This window comes from Schistosoma haematobium, chromosome 2, assembly GCF_000699445.3.
Source record: "Schistosoma haematobium chromosome 2, whole genome shotgun sequence".
NCBI classification, from domain to species: domain Eukaryota; kingdom Metazoa; phylum Platyhelminthes; class Trematoda; order Strigeidida; family Schistosomatidae; genus Schistosoma; species Schistosoma haematobium.
The window spans coordinates 15,578,565-15,594,667 of NC_067197.1; the positions used below are offsets into that span (position 1 = coordinate 15,578,565).

Below are 16,103 nucleotides of genomic sequence, written 5' to 3' on the forward strand. Positions count from 1 at the left end.
AATATGGGACTACTCAGCAATGCACATTCTGGAGTTCTAGGGAGAAGCCGTGACCAGTAAAGTTCAATCCGTGTCGCGTGGAGACGGTTATCCATTTCAGACAATGGAATAAGGGTTGTGCAAGATCATGGATCGATTGGACTTAGACATTAACACCGTTGGATGCCGGCTCAGTCGTCTAACGGTTAATTGTGAACTCGTAGCCATTGAAAAGATCGCATTTGAACAATTGTATGTATTTGTCTGACGATTTGTTGCATCAGATGTACATCTGATATTACGGCATAAGACATTTTATTTATGAATGCATAATGATACATATTATATATATATAAGTGGATGACAGGTTGGCGTTTAAAGCAACGGGTACTGGGTTCGAGTCCAGTAGTGAAAATCAACTCTTGGATCCAGGTACATCAAGCCGAATAGTCCCAAACGGGATGAGATATGCGTCCTACATTCCACTGCTAACCACCTTCCATTTACTATGTGTATTTCTAGTAGCGTTTCTCTTACCGGACGAATTAAATTGCATACAAAAATTCATAGAATTTGAAAAGGTAACACGAAATTGTTCTAATTGAGATCACGAACCGGTCAGTGTTGGACCACCATTGAAGACCTGGAAACAATGGACAGCCGTTTAGTCCTAGCACGGGGATCCTTAGTAGTGCTCATCCACGGTCCCGCACGTGGGACTCGGACCCAGTGCCTTCGGTCCCAAGCGCAAAATCTAATCCTCTAGACCACTGAGCCGGTATCTATCAGTTTATGATCTCAATTAAAAATCAACAATCTCCATAACCCTATACAAACAAAATTGTTCATATTCTATAATTATAGTTGTATGTATATCCATATATATACAGTTTTTTCAATAATCTAAGATTAAATGGACAATATTTATAACCACCTACAATATGAACGACATTTTGAAAAGAGACGCGTAGTATATCTGAAAAAATGATAAAACACTGAATGAATCATATAAAAAATGTTCCACAATAAAAAAGTATGTATAACGCAATTTCAAATAATATATGGGATTTTCTTTCCTATAGGACTAATCTACACCATACAATGAAAACTTTGCTCCGTTTAGTTATGTTTAATTTTTTTCTCTCATTTAAAAGTAATTTTGTTTTAATGTAAATGACTGTTCAAGTGTAATTATTGTTCTATTCTTACTGAATGAAAAAAAATGTAATGATACTACTGATAAAAAAGGAAACTTAATTGGATTTATTTATTTTTTCAAAATTCAGTTTATCAACTAAACATGTGGGAATGATAATGAGTGAAGTTATTTCTTTTCTTTTTTTTATTTTATACTTTTGCCTGGCTAGTTCATACTTTGCTGTGTGATAATTTTTTTCCATAGCAATCAAAATATGTCCTTATTTTGATGTTTTATGCGTAAATATACGAAATGGTGGTGATGGTGGTGGTGTGGAAGATGTAATCTCTCTGAGATTAAGAAAAGCAAATGACAGAGTATTAGTGTGGAAGCATCAAATGACAGTGTTTTGATGATGTGAAGTAGAAAGAATGAATAAATAAAAGAAAGTTTGGATTCAGACTTAATGAATCATTATTATTATCATTATTATTATTGTTATCACCGGTTAAAGAAAGTGGGAAAAACAAATTGAAAATGGTGACATTGTCGCCTTGTCTTTTGTTAATATGTAGGCGAATAGATGCTTCTTGTTTATCATTACACTTAGTCAGCTATATTGGGTATACATCAAATTGTGATAAGGTCAGTTCAATGTTAAAACAACATACATGAATTGTGAGAATATTTTCCTTGCACTGTGAAATTTAATTTGTGGCTTACTATATTTTTTGTTTTGATTAAAATTTGCAAGATAATGTGGAAAATTTAAACAATTTTATTTTTCGTAATGAGCAAATGAATCATTGATTCAACAGTATATATATAACTCTTCCCGGAGCCCCTCTGAGGTTACTGCCGGTCCCAAGCCCGGATAAAGAAGGAGGATTGGGTGTGGGGTTAGCGACTCCGTTCCGTAAAAAATCTAGCTCGCTAGAAAACGCTAACCAAAAAAAATAATTCAAACCATTTAAATTCTGTCCTGGGAGTTAGATCTTCATTTAGAAGAGTTATGACGCCTCATGATGAAAGCCGAGTTCCTTTGGAAGTCACGAGGCTGATACCCCTTCTGACAACCAGAGTAACCAGTAATTTAGGTACATGGAATGTTCGTACAATGTGGGAGACCAGGGCCGTCTTCCAAATTGCTGCATAAATGAATTCAGTAGTCTCATAAGTAAATAGATAACATCGTGAAACAGCTTTCTAAACTTATTTCACTAAGAAGTTGTTTACTTCTAGTTCAGAAAATTCTTCAAAACATTTTTTGTCTGGCATTTTAAGTCATTTAAAAAGTTTGAATATGTTTGAAGAATGTGAATAGAACCATATTACCGTGAAATTAATCTAAACTTTAATACAGACAATCATCATAGTGTCTGGGGACAAACATATATTGTTTCAAATTTTTTTAGTTCACATTAGCACAGTGAAAGCAAGAGAGAGAAATAAGAGGAATTAACAAAATAATGGTTTAAAAATATGTCTACAATATTTCTTATTAACTAATTGTTAGGTTTAAACAGCAAAACATTGAATATCAGGTAAATTAACTTGAATCCTGGCAACTGTAATGATAACGTTCCGTTGGAAGATCAATAGAGGCATAAATAATTCTACATCACAAGTAAATTATATAGAGTACAAAATGTCTTAGTTCCGTAATTTGACCAATGTGTTTCGACCTGTATTTAGAGCTCATTAACTAGATGTACCGATTAGGATGAAACGTGCTTCCTGGATTGTATTGCTAGTTTCATATCAACTACACTAAAATTTGTGACATAAAGCCACATTGGAACAATTCTTTCAGTATATATGCATAGCAACAATGACTGATAATTTTAGTTACAGAACATCACCGATTGCGAAATTACAAATTCACATTCAAAGAAGTATATATTGTCAAATGATCAACTGTCAATAAATACATGGTGTTTTACTTATACATAAAATAATGAACAACCGTATTTTTCACAGGTTGAAATCATGAGTCAATTGAAGCTAGACCACCATGGAAACCTGGAGGCACTGGACGGCCGTTTCGTCCCAGTGTGGGACTCCTCAGCAGTGCGCATCTACGATCCTGCCCCCCCTCGGGATTCGAACCCAGGACCTACTGGTTTCGCGCGCGAGCACTTAACCACTAGACTACTGAGCCGGCATCCAACGGTGTTAATGTTTAACTTCAACCAATCCACGAAGTTGCGCCACCATACACCATTGTCTTCAGTGAGCTGATATCTCACGACAGACCTGGTTGAGCTCCACTGGTAACGGCTTCTCACAAGAACTCCAGGAGTATCTCCTGAAACGGCCGTCCAGTGCTTCCAGGTTTTCCATGGTGGTCTAGCTTCAATTGACTCGTGATTTCAACCTGTGAAATTTCTAAAAATCTCCACAAAACCCATTCTGATAACCGTATTTTTGTTTAATATTCTAATTTACAGTTTTATTTTAAAGTGTAAAGTTTCACTACAAATTAACATTTATCAAAGGAATAATTAATTAATTGGTTTGTGAACATATTTTTTTCATAAAATATAATTTTTTGTCACCATAGTGATATTGAATAAATTATGAACGAACAATTCAGTAGAGTTCAAAACTATACTGAAACAAATGTTCAGTGTTTCTTAATCATTCACTGAAACTTTAACTATCAATTTAGTCAGTATTTTACAGTCTTATATTTATTCATATAACGGATGGAAATGCGACCTTATTTTTATCCTTCAGTAATTCGTTATTATTTCTTGTAAATGTCGTGATTTCTGAGTTAGATTATTTGATTGAGAAGCTTTCATTACTATGATGGATAATGATAAGTGAAAGTGAAGCTTTCTGTAAATTACTTTACAGTTGCTTGATCAGTTCGTTCTGATGACCCTGTTTTTGATTGAATGATTGACTGACTGACAGTCTCCACATCTATTATTTCATTCATATGTCTTTAAATTCCAGTTAACTGATATTTTTTTCCGGGTCACATTAAAACAACTTCGGTTTTGTCCTTTAGGCTTAACAATAAATGTTGAGGATACGACCACAATTCTAAAAAGATTGAAACTGGCTTAAGTGTTACCGAAATTAAAATAATCCACTGTGTCATTGAATAAAAATAAAGAGAATTTAACGAAGGAAATTTTCTTTTCGACAAAATCACTTACTTAACCTATACGTTCGTATGTATGGTTGTTTGGTGAATATATATGTATCTATGGAAGGATAGAAAAGATTTCATCATAAAGTGATTCGAGATTTCAAATATCAAAAGTGGTTGGAGAAGTATTGTAGGATGAAAATAATTTACTTGTCCGAATTGTGAAAATTATTTGAAGAATGCAGAATAGTTTCTATTTCAACTCTAGACACGTTGCTCCAAAGGAGTTATCCTTCAAAAAAAATCTGCACAACCAAAGGAACTGGATCTAAGGGAGGTCGAATCAAAAACTTATGCACTACTGAAGCGTTGACGATCCACTAATTTAAGCCAGAACTCTGCGTGCCTTCACTAGCCCTGATTCCCTTCTGTAGTATGTTTTGGTCTTGTTTTTTCCTTCTTTTTAAATGTAGTGTTTTGTAATTTTAAATCGTAATCAGTTATCATTATCGTTGAACAGGTTTTCATGGTTATCATTCAGTTATTATTATGACCTTTATATTTTCCAATTTTCTTCATACCTGTCAAGTGAACAATTATCTTTCATAATTCTGACCCGTAAATTATTTTTATTTTACCATTCTTCTCTAACTCCCTGATTATTACGCAACCACTTCTGACATTTGAAAACTCGGATCACTTAATGACGGTATCTTTCTATAGACATACATTCACCAAACAATTAAACATACGAACGTATAGGTTAAGTAAATGATTTCGTCGAAAAGAAAATTTCCTCCGTTGAATTCTCTTTATTTTGTTACAGAAATATGTGCATGGTATGTCTGAAGCATACTTTTTTTCGCCCTAGTGCATTAAAACATACCAAGCTAAGGTATAAACTAATTTTGGTTATAATTACATTCGAGGTTGAATGTAGACAAGTGATAGCATGATTACTAGGGCTCATTTTTATTAAAAAGGACATTGCTGAACAAATTATTGACTTTTATTATCAGAATGGAGATTTGTAGAGATTCTTGAAACAGTAGTAACCGATTGAATCATTTTTGGAAATTATTAATATTATTGGGTGACTGGTTTAAGGAGTGCAAATGGGAAAGATGTGAAAATTTGTACTTTAATGCGGCGGCGGGTGTGAATAATGAATTTAAACCTAGGTGGTTTTAATATCACTCATTTTGTTGAGTTGGGTTATCAGTTGACTTTTTATGTTTGGACTGACAGCTTTGACTGGCATAGATTTGTTAGCTCTTTGAAGATCTGTCTGTCCATAGAAATGTCAGGACTGATTCCCTAATACGTATTTATCCAGTTAGTCAGTGGTGCTGTCTATTTTTCGAACAATCGGGTTCCACTATCCGGTATAACCTCTCAAGCAGTTAATCGAACAACAGCATCTTCAGAATATTTCTTGTTTCGGAAAGCAACGAGTAACCAGTATATTTGGATTATGACTAGTAGGAAATCCAGGACACACATTTCGTTCTATCTGAGGTTCGTCAACCGGATACACATGCATCCTGTTGTTGATATTCACAGTGAGACTTGAAATTACCATTTATCACTTCAAACATCGGTGTGTTATCTCCTTAATTATCGAGCCCGAATAACTACCAATTTGTTCAACGGGTAATCAAAAGCTAATATTGAGGTAATCCGATTATGATGCACAGAAGTTAATAAACAATGATGAAAAGCAGTCTGTAATATCAATAACGGGAACAAACAAAACCTTACACACAAAAATTAAGATCATAATTTATGTTATCCATCTAGTTTGAGGGTTAGAGATTTTTATCAATCAGTTAAATCTAATAAAACTGATTACGTTAGTAACAGAATTGTTTACGTCATTTTAGTAATTGATCGATTAGCAAATATTTATCAATCTGATTAATGTCTACTATTGAAATAAATCACTGCGAACACTGGAGGCTGGAAATTAGTAGTTTCTATCATAGTAATTACATTTAATAGGTACCAGGGAGAAGCAAAGGAATAATTTTTACTTTATAATCTTTAATTTTATTTCGGATTAATTGTTGATTATATTATGAGTGAGGAAAAGATATATTATTATGTTTATCTGTTGATTAGTTGTCCTGTTGCTAAAATCCATTTATCTGGACTTTGGCGATCGATTCCATGGGGAATGTTATCAGTTTGGCTAATTCAGTCATCTCAGTAGTTTGTAATTTGCACTAATGTGATTCCATTATCGATCAGGACTCAAGACTTAAAACAAAATAAAAAATAAATATTTATGGACTATTGCAACCGATTTAATGCCACGTTATTCAACGTTTTCAACCAGTGATCACAATTATAGTATAAACATTAACCAGGAAGTCCCAACCTTCCAAAATCTCTCAAACCAACGGTTGACGACCTCATGGATTTGTAATATATTCTGACTAGCACAACGATTACTAGACGATTGAGGAGTATGAGTAACGTATTTCTTATCCACCTCAGTACATGAACGTTCAGAACATCATTAACCACCTGATCATTTTTATTTAGTTCTCTACAACTATAACTCTATCCATCAGGTATTTCCAACCAACCAGATATTGATAATGATTCGAAGATATCCATAATGAAATATTAGTAATATAATAAAGTTTAATACCTCCAAGTCTCATGTTTCTCAATTATATAATAATACAGAGAGAACCGATACGCAGTATGCAACCATCCATGAGATGCAGGTAAACATTAACAGAAATCTTTCTGGTCATCAACCCACCAGGCTAATATGACTGCTAAGATAACTGAAGTTGTCAGTTCATTTAACCAGTTCACTTATAGCGGTTAAAACAGTCATTGATTTAAACAAATCCTGAAACAATAATTCACATCTCGAAAGTTATCAATGTATCATCCCAACAGAGTTTTAAATGTTTACTTAAAATAGTCAGAAGATTCTAATTTCTGTCAAATATATCATTTGAATGTGTGTACACCATTTTAAACATTGAGTTTACTATAATAATAATAAAAACTAAATAAAACTTTGAATATTAAGTGATCAAATCATTGTAAATATGAATGGTTATACAGTTCGTTTCAATTTCAAAGTACTATCTAGACTAGTTAGTTTTATTGATTTACATTGTAATCATTCATTCAACCCAATGCACAAACAAGTAACACAATCGGATTTTGTTTATGTACCTTCAAAATGGGGAGAAAAAAACAAAACAACAAGTGATATTGTTCTTTACAAAGAAGTACTAAAGTGAAATGTTTTCATAGTGTTATTTTTCTCATTGTATAAATTACAATTATACAAATACACCTAATATAGTACAAAAAGACTTCACAATATTATACATACAATATTATAGTCCTAATCTGTTCAGCGGTTGATATACCTGCATTTTTTTAGTTTGTTTAAAATGAATTTACACAGTAATACAGAAAAAAAGAAACGTGAAACTATTTCATCTTGGTGGAAAAAAAAGAAACAACAACACGTAAATGTTCTTCTATTACTAAAGATTAATCTTTCATAATGATGATAAGAAATGGATTGAATTTAATTGTGTTTTCTTTTAAATTCTGAATAATATTGTGTAAAGGCGAAAAAGGAGGAACAAATAGAAAGGGAAGTTAAGTCATTTATTTTATCATCAATTTGTAATCTTAAGTATTTTAAATAGTTTAATTCTTAAATATTTTCTATCCACTTATGATTTTAATATTTTCTTGTACAATCATTTACAGTATTGTTGTAAACGATAATAATCTAAGTAATACTGTTGTGAGATAGTAACTCACTGTAGACAGTGGTGGATGGTGGATCAATTTCGTGGATTGGTTCAAGTGGGATAGTGACACCGATGGATGCCAGCCGGCTTAGTGGTCCAAAGGTTAAGCGCTAGCGCGTGAGACCGATGGGTCCTGGATTCGAATCCCACGGAGAGGGATTGTGGATGCACACTGCTGAGGAGTCCCAAAATAGGACGAAACAGCCATCCAGTGCATCTAGGTTTTCCATGGTGGTCTAGCTTCAAGTGATACATTAAACTCAACTATTAAATTACTTTAATATCCACAAAACTTCTTTTCTGATAATAATACTGTAGTGTTTTTTGTAATTATCTTTATGCAGACAAATTAATTGTACTGTTTATGTATGTTTGGTTTCTTCCTACATTCTGTGTCAGTTTATTATATCAAGAGATTATCATTCAGTGTCACTAATGACATTTCACTTAAATTCAATTTAACTGAACTCTTTTATTCACTATTTCACATTAGGATTTCCAGAATCCATCTTCGAGCCGGTCACTATAAAGAACAAAATTAGTATAAAAAATGGGAAATTTGTGGAGATTTGTTCAACTTGAAGTTGGTTCTTTATCATGAAACAATATTTATCAGACAATTATTCAAAATAAGAGATCGAAATTCTTTGAAAATCTAGCAATAATAAAGCGTATTTTGAGCCATGTAGGATAGATGATTTCTGGAAAAATGTTCTTTACCACATTGAAAAACATCTATGTATGTTATTATCAGATATTTGTATTTTCCAATAAGTGAAAAAACATAACGGAATTGAATTCACTTGTTTGCCTGAATCTTCTCATTGATGTTAAAGTTTGGATTTGATCAGTCTCTTATTGGCATATGTGCATACTGTGAGTATTGCCTCGATATAACCTTAATTCACAAGCATTATATGTAAAGGTAGATAGCTAAGTGGATAACGTGGTGGCGTTTGAAGCAAACGGTACCGAGTTCGAGTCTCGGCGTGAACATCAACTATGAGATGCAGGCACATTCAGCTCACGCGTCCCAAATAGGACGAAACACACATCCTTGATTCCACTGCTAGCCACTATCCATCTTTAAATATAACGAAATTATTTTCACTGAAGTTACACTACTGAATGCTTATTACATTACCAAAGTATTACTATCTGTGTATATAACTTAAAGACAATTAACTGTGAACCTAACATTGTTGTCACATAAAAGTAAAGCAATGATTTCCACAAAATTCTCATTTGCATTACTCAATGATACTATAAGAAACCTCACAACGTTTAAATTGCATACTAAATTGAGTTTAATGTAACTAAGAATAAGTAGGCCAAATAGATAGTCAGTTCCGTGTACGAAACAATAATAAACTACCAATTCTGTTATCATAAATGTATCTTAAATGTATTCCATAAACTAACCAATCGAATACATAAATAATTATTTTTCAATAGTTAAGATCATGAGTCAATTGAAGTTAGATCACCATAGAAAACCTGGAAGAACTGGATGGCCATTTCATTCTATTGTGGGGTTCCTCAGCAGTGCGCATTCACGACCTCGCCTTGCGAGACTTGAACTCAGAGCCCATCGGTCTCGCGCGCGAACGCTTAACCTTCTTTATAATCAATTAGCATTCATTCAATGTTTTATCAAATGTATTTTAAAGACCTAAAACAAAATAAACAGTCTATTATAAAATTCAAAATTCAATGAGGATCAGTGAATGAAGGAAGGTAGAAAGGAGAGAATTCAATTCGACTGTATATGAATAAATCTAATGATAATCTTAATAACATCTGTTATTATAATTATTCTAAAATTTTAGTTAGAATTATTCTTTTTCTTTTTTTCTATGTATCATATATTCTGAATGGTTACATAATATGTTGATTTGTTCCATTTTATTAAATTGTCGATTGAAATATTCTTTCATTTGAAAATAATGTAATGAAATTGAACATTACTTACTTACTTACTTACGCCTGTTACTCCCAATGAAGCATAGACCGCCGACCAGCATTCTTCAACATGTAATATATTATCTCTATACATACAAGTAATTAGTTAATTAATTAACTAATCAACAGTTAAGTAGGTTAACTTGAATAATTAAAGATTAGATCAGTAACCAAACCCATCTCTATTCATAGTTACTTTTAACATCAATCATAAAATATTTATAGATATTGGTATAAACTTTGCCAGTTAATTTCATTCAGGTTAACTTAGCTTTAAAGCAGTTGTTCTTCAGTTTCTAGCATAAAACTATTAGAGGATTTGAGTAGTTAAAGGATATTAACGTTGACTAGATCAAGTTGATCGATAAAAGGATTAAACAAAACCAAGAACAAAAAAATCTACAGGATTCTATATCTTTAATGAAGGACACTGGTTGTGGGTTTCATTAAGGCATGTGAATTCCTAACCGATATCACATGCTCTATATTTTCAGTCAGACCTTTAAGCAATTCACAAACTTACAAACTGACTAATAAACGATAACCAAGGACTTAACGTCTATTGGTGATCGAGTCCCCTTCTAATTCACTGGTCAATCAGAAAACGTTGATAGGTGACAGATTAGTTCTTTATTTTATCCGATTCGATTATGGTTAAAAGCTCATACAATACTATATAGAGAATGCCTGACCATGCAGTATATCAAATAAGAAATCATATTTTAAGCACAATTATACTATAAGTGGTAGAGAGTGAACTAAACAGTATCTAATTCATTAGCAATAATGAAGGAATAGTAAAATGTATGATAAAAGCTAGTAAGTCCATTAGAAGCCTACAGTAAAGGGGATATGGATACAAATAATAATAATAATAATAATAGTACGGAGAATAGAGCCAAGAGTAATAACATTCCCAATATTCCTTCTGTTATAGCATAGAATACAATGGACCAACTTTTAAGGTTTCAAATCAATTGTAAACATTCTAAAGTTATAAATATTAACACATTCGTCTAAATACAATTTTGTATACTCTAGGCAGTGAAGTTGAGATCGATGTTCAAAACTGGGGAGAAAATCATCACAGTAGAAAAAAATCACCAAATCTGACACTAAACATATAATAGTAAAAATCGATGAATGATTTACATGTGGAAAATGAAATCATATGAAAGTCTCAAAAATAAATGGTTTTATAATCGAGATGTATAGATGATTTAACTCCGCCTGGAGCCCCCCCGGGGGCTGCTGCCGGTCCCAAACCCGGGTAAAGGAGGAAGGTTGGGCATGGGGTTAGCGACCCCATCTCGTAGAAAACTAACTCGCTAAAAAAGCGCTAGCCAGAAAAATAGATGATTTACAGTTAAAGTCAAAACTGAATGCTGTTGGATTGTTTAGATATAATTAAAAAAGGATTACACAATTGGTAGAGTTATATGACTATAATTATTTTAATATACAACAAGAGATTTATCACACTCTTTCTGTTCACATAGATCGGATCGAAAGTGTTTGGTGGCGATGATCTTTGGAAATGGAATAAAACAAACCTGTTAGGTTCACTTTCCAGGATTCAAATTCTGTTTTATTATTTATTCCAAAATAGTATTAAACTCTTATTTTTATAGATCTATATGTAGAATATGTCATGTTAGCCTGTTTTTCTTCTTATTAAATAGGCATTTCTATACGTTACTGAATGTTATGATGGAAACTGAAGTAATTATTTAGTAGTTATATAAATGAAGGTCGTTCTGGAGAATTCTAACTTTTTAAGTTTCTTTAAATCAAGTACTTTTATCAGCTTGTGAATCGTTTAAATTCGAAGTTCAAAGACATTTGTTTAGTCTCAATTCGGGAACTTCTTGGTATTAAACACCTAAGACCCTTTACATCTGATCAATTCCATCATTCGCAATCCTATGATAAAGAATTCCTATCTTCAGTCATACAAAACGAATATAAGTATTAAATACTTCTCAGTTTTAAATAGTTCATTAGCTGATATCTGTTAGTAATTAAAACAGACTTCTTGGACTTGAATTTGTCCGAATATCCGTTTCCGTTTTAGGTACAAAAATAACATAAGGGTTAGAAATAACTATGTGTCAGTTTAGTCTGTCACGTTGAAAAGAAAACTGATCAAGAGATCATTAATAGCAAAGCCTTAAAAGGTTAATGATAATGATACTAATGGTAAAATAGATCTGTTGAGTAGACTCACAAAATTCCTCGAAAAAATCCCAAAGGCGCCCTAAAAACTCTGGGAAACATCTTATTTAATTAGCATTCACTAGAATTTTCTCAGAGACATCTAGAAAGTGAATATTCACTTATCGCATTTCTATCTCGTAGGGCCGATCAACGTCAGGTGTTCAGAGGTAATCAATAGGTAATTCTGGACTTAGATTACATGTTAGCTACCACTTGTGAGCCAGACATATTTTTAATCCTAGATGTGCTGACGTTTATTCAAATCGTGTAAGGAGCATCAATGTGCTAAACATTGTAGGTACACCTTACTAACGAGTCGTGACCACCATGAAGCTTAGGTCTTTATATATATATATATATATATATATATATATATATATATGTATATATATATATATATATATATATATATATATGTACTATGAACAATTACAGTTACGTTTATGAATACAAATAAAATTTATTTTTAATTTCTCTATTGAACTGAAATTACAGTTTATAAAAACGAAATAATTTGAATGGGGATAGATATTTTATGTTCGCAAAATTAAAAAATACAATTTAAGTGGTAATCGACCTAGTTTTTGTTTAGTCATTTCTAGAATCATAAATACCAAATGGAATTACCCAAAAAACTCTGATGATTGAATTTTTATCTTCATACAATTATTCATATCGGAGAGAATTTTGGGAAATTCAAACATTCCGAAGTAGGTTACAGGAAATTATTGCCTACATTTGTTTTGCATGCTTATTAGACGCTTAGGTTATTGTATTTTTATTTATTTATTTATCTATTTCCAAGCTTTTGTTTGACCAACAAACTATTGTTCTTACTTTTTGTTATATTCCTCTCTTACGGTTATAACCCAGTTATTCCTATTGCTAGTATTCTCAGACACCCGTTCACTCGACAAGTCCCCAAATCAGAACACGGTTGAACAGGAGAGAGATTATATTCCAAATAACAAGGTTAGATGGAAGTAAGAAGCACAATTGGGAAAACGTCAGTATATTTATAGTTCTTCACATGAGAAGGTTTCTAGAGTGTTCACTAAGTATTGACTAACGTTGACTGCATAAGAATTAGCCAATCAGCGTGCAGCAAAGCAATGGTGCATTGAGCATGCTTTAATCCAGTCTGTCTCCCGCTAACACTTTTTATTGTCACTATACATTAATCATTTCCCTATTAATCCCGTCTTATATCATTTATGACTGAATTGTGTTTACATGTTAATTTTCTATTTGTGTAGTTGTGAGGTGTATATTAATGTATAAGTTTTCAGTCATGATCTAATAGAGTACAATAGAGAATAAATCTGTTTTCTATCTTCATCTTCGGATTGAACACTGAGTTGAAGGCGGCTTGATGGCAGATAGATATTTAAGGTCTTGATTACTGTTCATTGGTAATTGCGCCATTTGGTAAATAGATCATATATCCTGCAAACAATATAGGTGAAATAACCAATGATCGAGCTAGATAGTACGACTGCTCGATCACACGGGCCTCAGTACAATACAAGAATCTGTCCATTTTTGTTATCACAACAAAATGTAACTTTACCATTATGAATAAAAAAAAGGCAATTTCATTGCCCGATTTGTTTTTAACTCAAAAATTAGTTGAGAGAACCTGGTTATTATACTAAATGCAACCTGACAAAAAGTGATTTAATATTCACAGTGATATGATTCATATCGTTTGTTCTTTATTGTCGTATTATCTTTTCATGTTCCAATTGTCTGATTTGATCTGTACTTATGACATATGAATAAATTTACAAATTTATGTGTGACCAGACTGTTCGAAATGTATGGAGATAACATACATATTAAATAGTTGTAATAAGCTTCATCTCTACATTGGATTATCCAAATAAATCATACCGGCCAAGACGAAATTGTAACATAACAATTTCCAATGAAACTTTCTATCCTTTTTAACATGTAAATCTATGGGTTTGAACCTAATTATTCTAGATGTTAGCACAGTTCAAGTTTAGTTTGATAATGAATCATCAACTGCGCATAAACTCGCAATTAAATCTTGTATTTTACATCACTGATTATTTATTTTATTTATTTTAACACATAGATATTGGTACAAGGAGGCACCAAATACATATGTGCCACACAAATCTCATTTGATATGTATGAGGGCTGTGATACTACCCGGGTGCCCAAACCGAAGCATGACATCACTGATTAATCTTAGACAGTTGAAATCGCCAATTGATAGAAGTGTAAACCATTGGATATCAACTCAGTGGTCTAAAAGTTGAGAGCTCACCTCAAGACCTGACAGTTCTGGTTTAAATCTCCTGTCGGGTTGTGGGTGTTCACCGTTGAAGGATTCTATACCAATACGAAACAGATATTCAGTGCTTCTAGGTTTTCAATGATTGTCTGACTACGATCGATCCTTCATGTAAACTACGAAATTCATCAACCTCCACAAACTCCCCTATAGTAAATCTTCTTTGATCAGGATAGAAGACAATCAATGTCAGATTATTTTCTCGTCTTTACGTAATACCTATAATTTTTACTTATTATTTGTAATAATATTAAAAGCATAATAAAATTAGTAATTACTTTCTGATGATGACATTTCCAAACAAAAAAACAACTTTAATTTAGATGAACATTTGATTTAAGGATATAGAAAATGAATTGAGACAGCTAGACTAAATAAAAATCACACTAACAATGAAAACAATAACAACAAAAATGAAAAAAATAATAACAATAAACCATGTAATCAATAATTTTACGAGGATTTGTATGTTATTTACACGATTTAGGAAAAGAGCCCAGATTTTGTTTTGTACTGATCTACTTTGTTTTTTTTTTGTGGCTACTTGAAACCGGGGAAACTAAGTGAATGATGCTGTTTTCAAATCGATATATATATATATATATATATATATATAAGTATAATAAAAACCAAACAGTCTACTCACCAGCACTACCAATTAATGATCCAGTACAGCTAAATACACTATGATCACAGATTTCACGTTTACATAGAGTTAATAATATAAAAATCAATGATATACACAATAAAAAACATCCAATCATACTAATTAATCCAGATAACCATATTAATTTATTTGCAATAGCTGGTTTTGCTCCAAATCCCCACACTGATAATTGACATTTAAATAAAGTATCATCAAAAAGTTCCCAGTTCAATATATTGTTATCATTATTATTATTATTATCATTAGAATCTGAAAGTTTACATACACTCTGACATCGAAACCATGGTCCAATAGATGGTGGTATTATTAATTGTATGAATTCATTGTCTGATCTATTGGAATTTATAGTAAATAAATCTGTACCAATATTATTATTAACAGTATCAAAGAGATTATTTTGTGGACATGCTGTTAAACGGCGTGTTTCTGATGTTTCAATACGAATTAACCAATATGGACTAAGAAAACTTGAAATCGTGATTAGAATAGACAAAAAAGCACATGTAATCCATATTAAAAGTATCCAACTTAATATTATTCGTGGCATAATGTTTTAACTAGCCCCTAACTTCAACTTTATCCTGATAATGATGATCATAGTAATAATAGTAATAGTAATAATAATAATCCATTGTCGTATTAAATATGAAATAATTAAACGACGGTAATGTGACTGCCTTTTATTACCATTCTGTTTTATAGTAATATGATCAACTTTTTCCTCTTAACCAATAATATTCCAAATAAAACAGTTGATCTTAACCAATTAAAATTTAGGGAAAATAAACCAATCAAAGGGAAATAAAATTATTTTTCTAATTTCCTATGCATATAATACATCTTAAATTTTCTGAATTCCATGAGAAAATCATTGTCAATTTGGATAAACCAGACTGATAATATTGACTGAATAGTTT

At 32.0% G+C, this 16,103-nt stretch overlaps 1 protein-coding gene across 1 annotated transcript in view; it reads right to left on the reverse strand.

Moving 5' to 3' along the window:
- The window catches only part of LHFPL2 (Lipoma HMGIC fusion partner-like 2), a 40,675-nt gene extending 24,818 nt beyond the window's left edge, over positions 1-15,857 (reverse strand). Inside the window, exon 1 of the mRNA XM_012941556.2 lies at positions 15,166-15,857. Coding sequence (XP_012797010.2) covers positions 15,166-15,733 — 568 coding nt within the window. The 5' untranslated portion in view covers positions 15,734-15,857. The remainder of the gene's footprint in view (positions 1-15,165) is intronic.
- Positions 15,858-16,103: the final 246 nt, after the last annotated feature.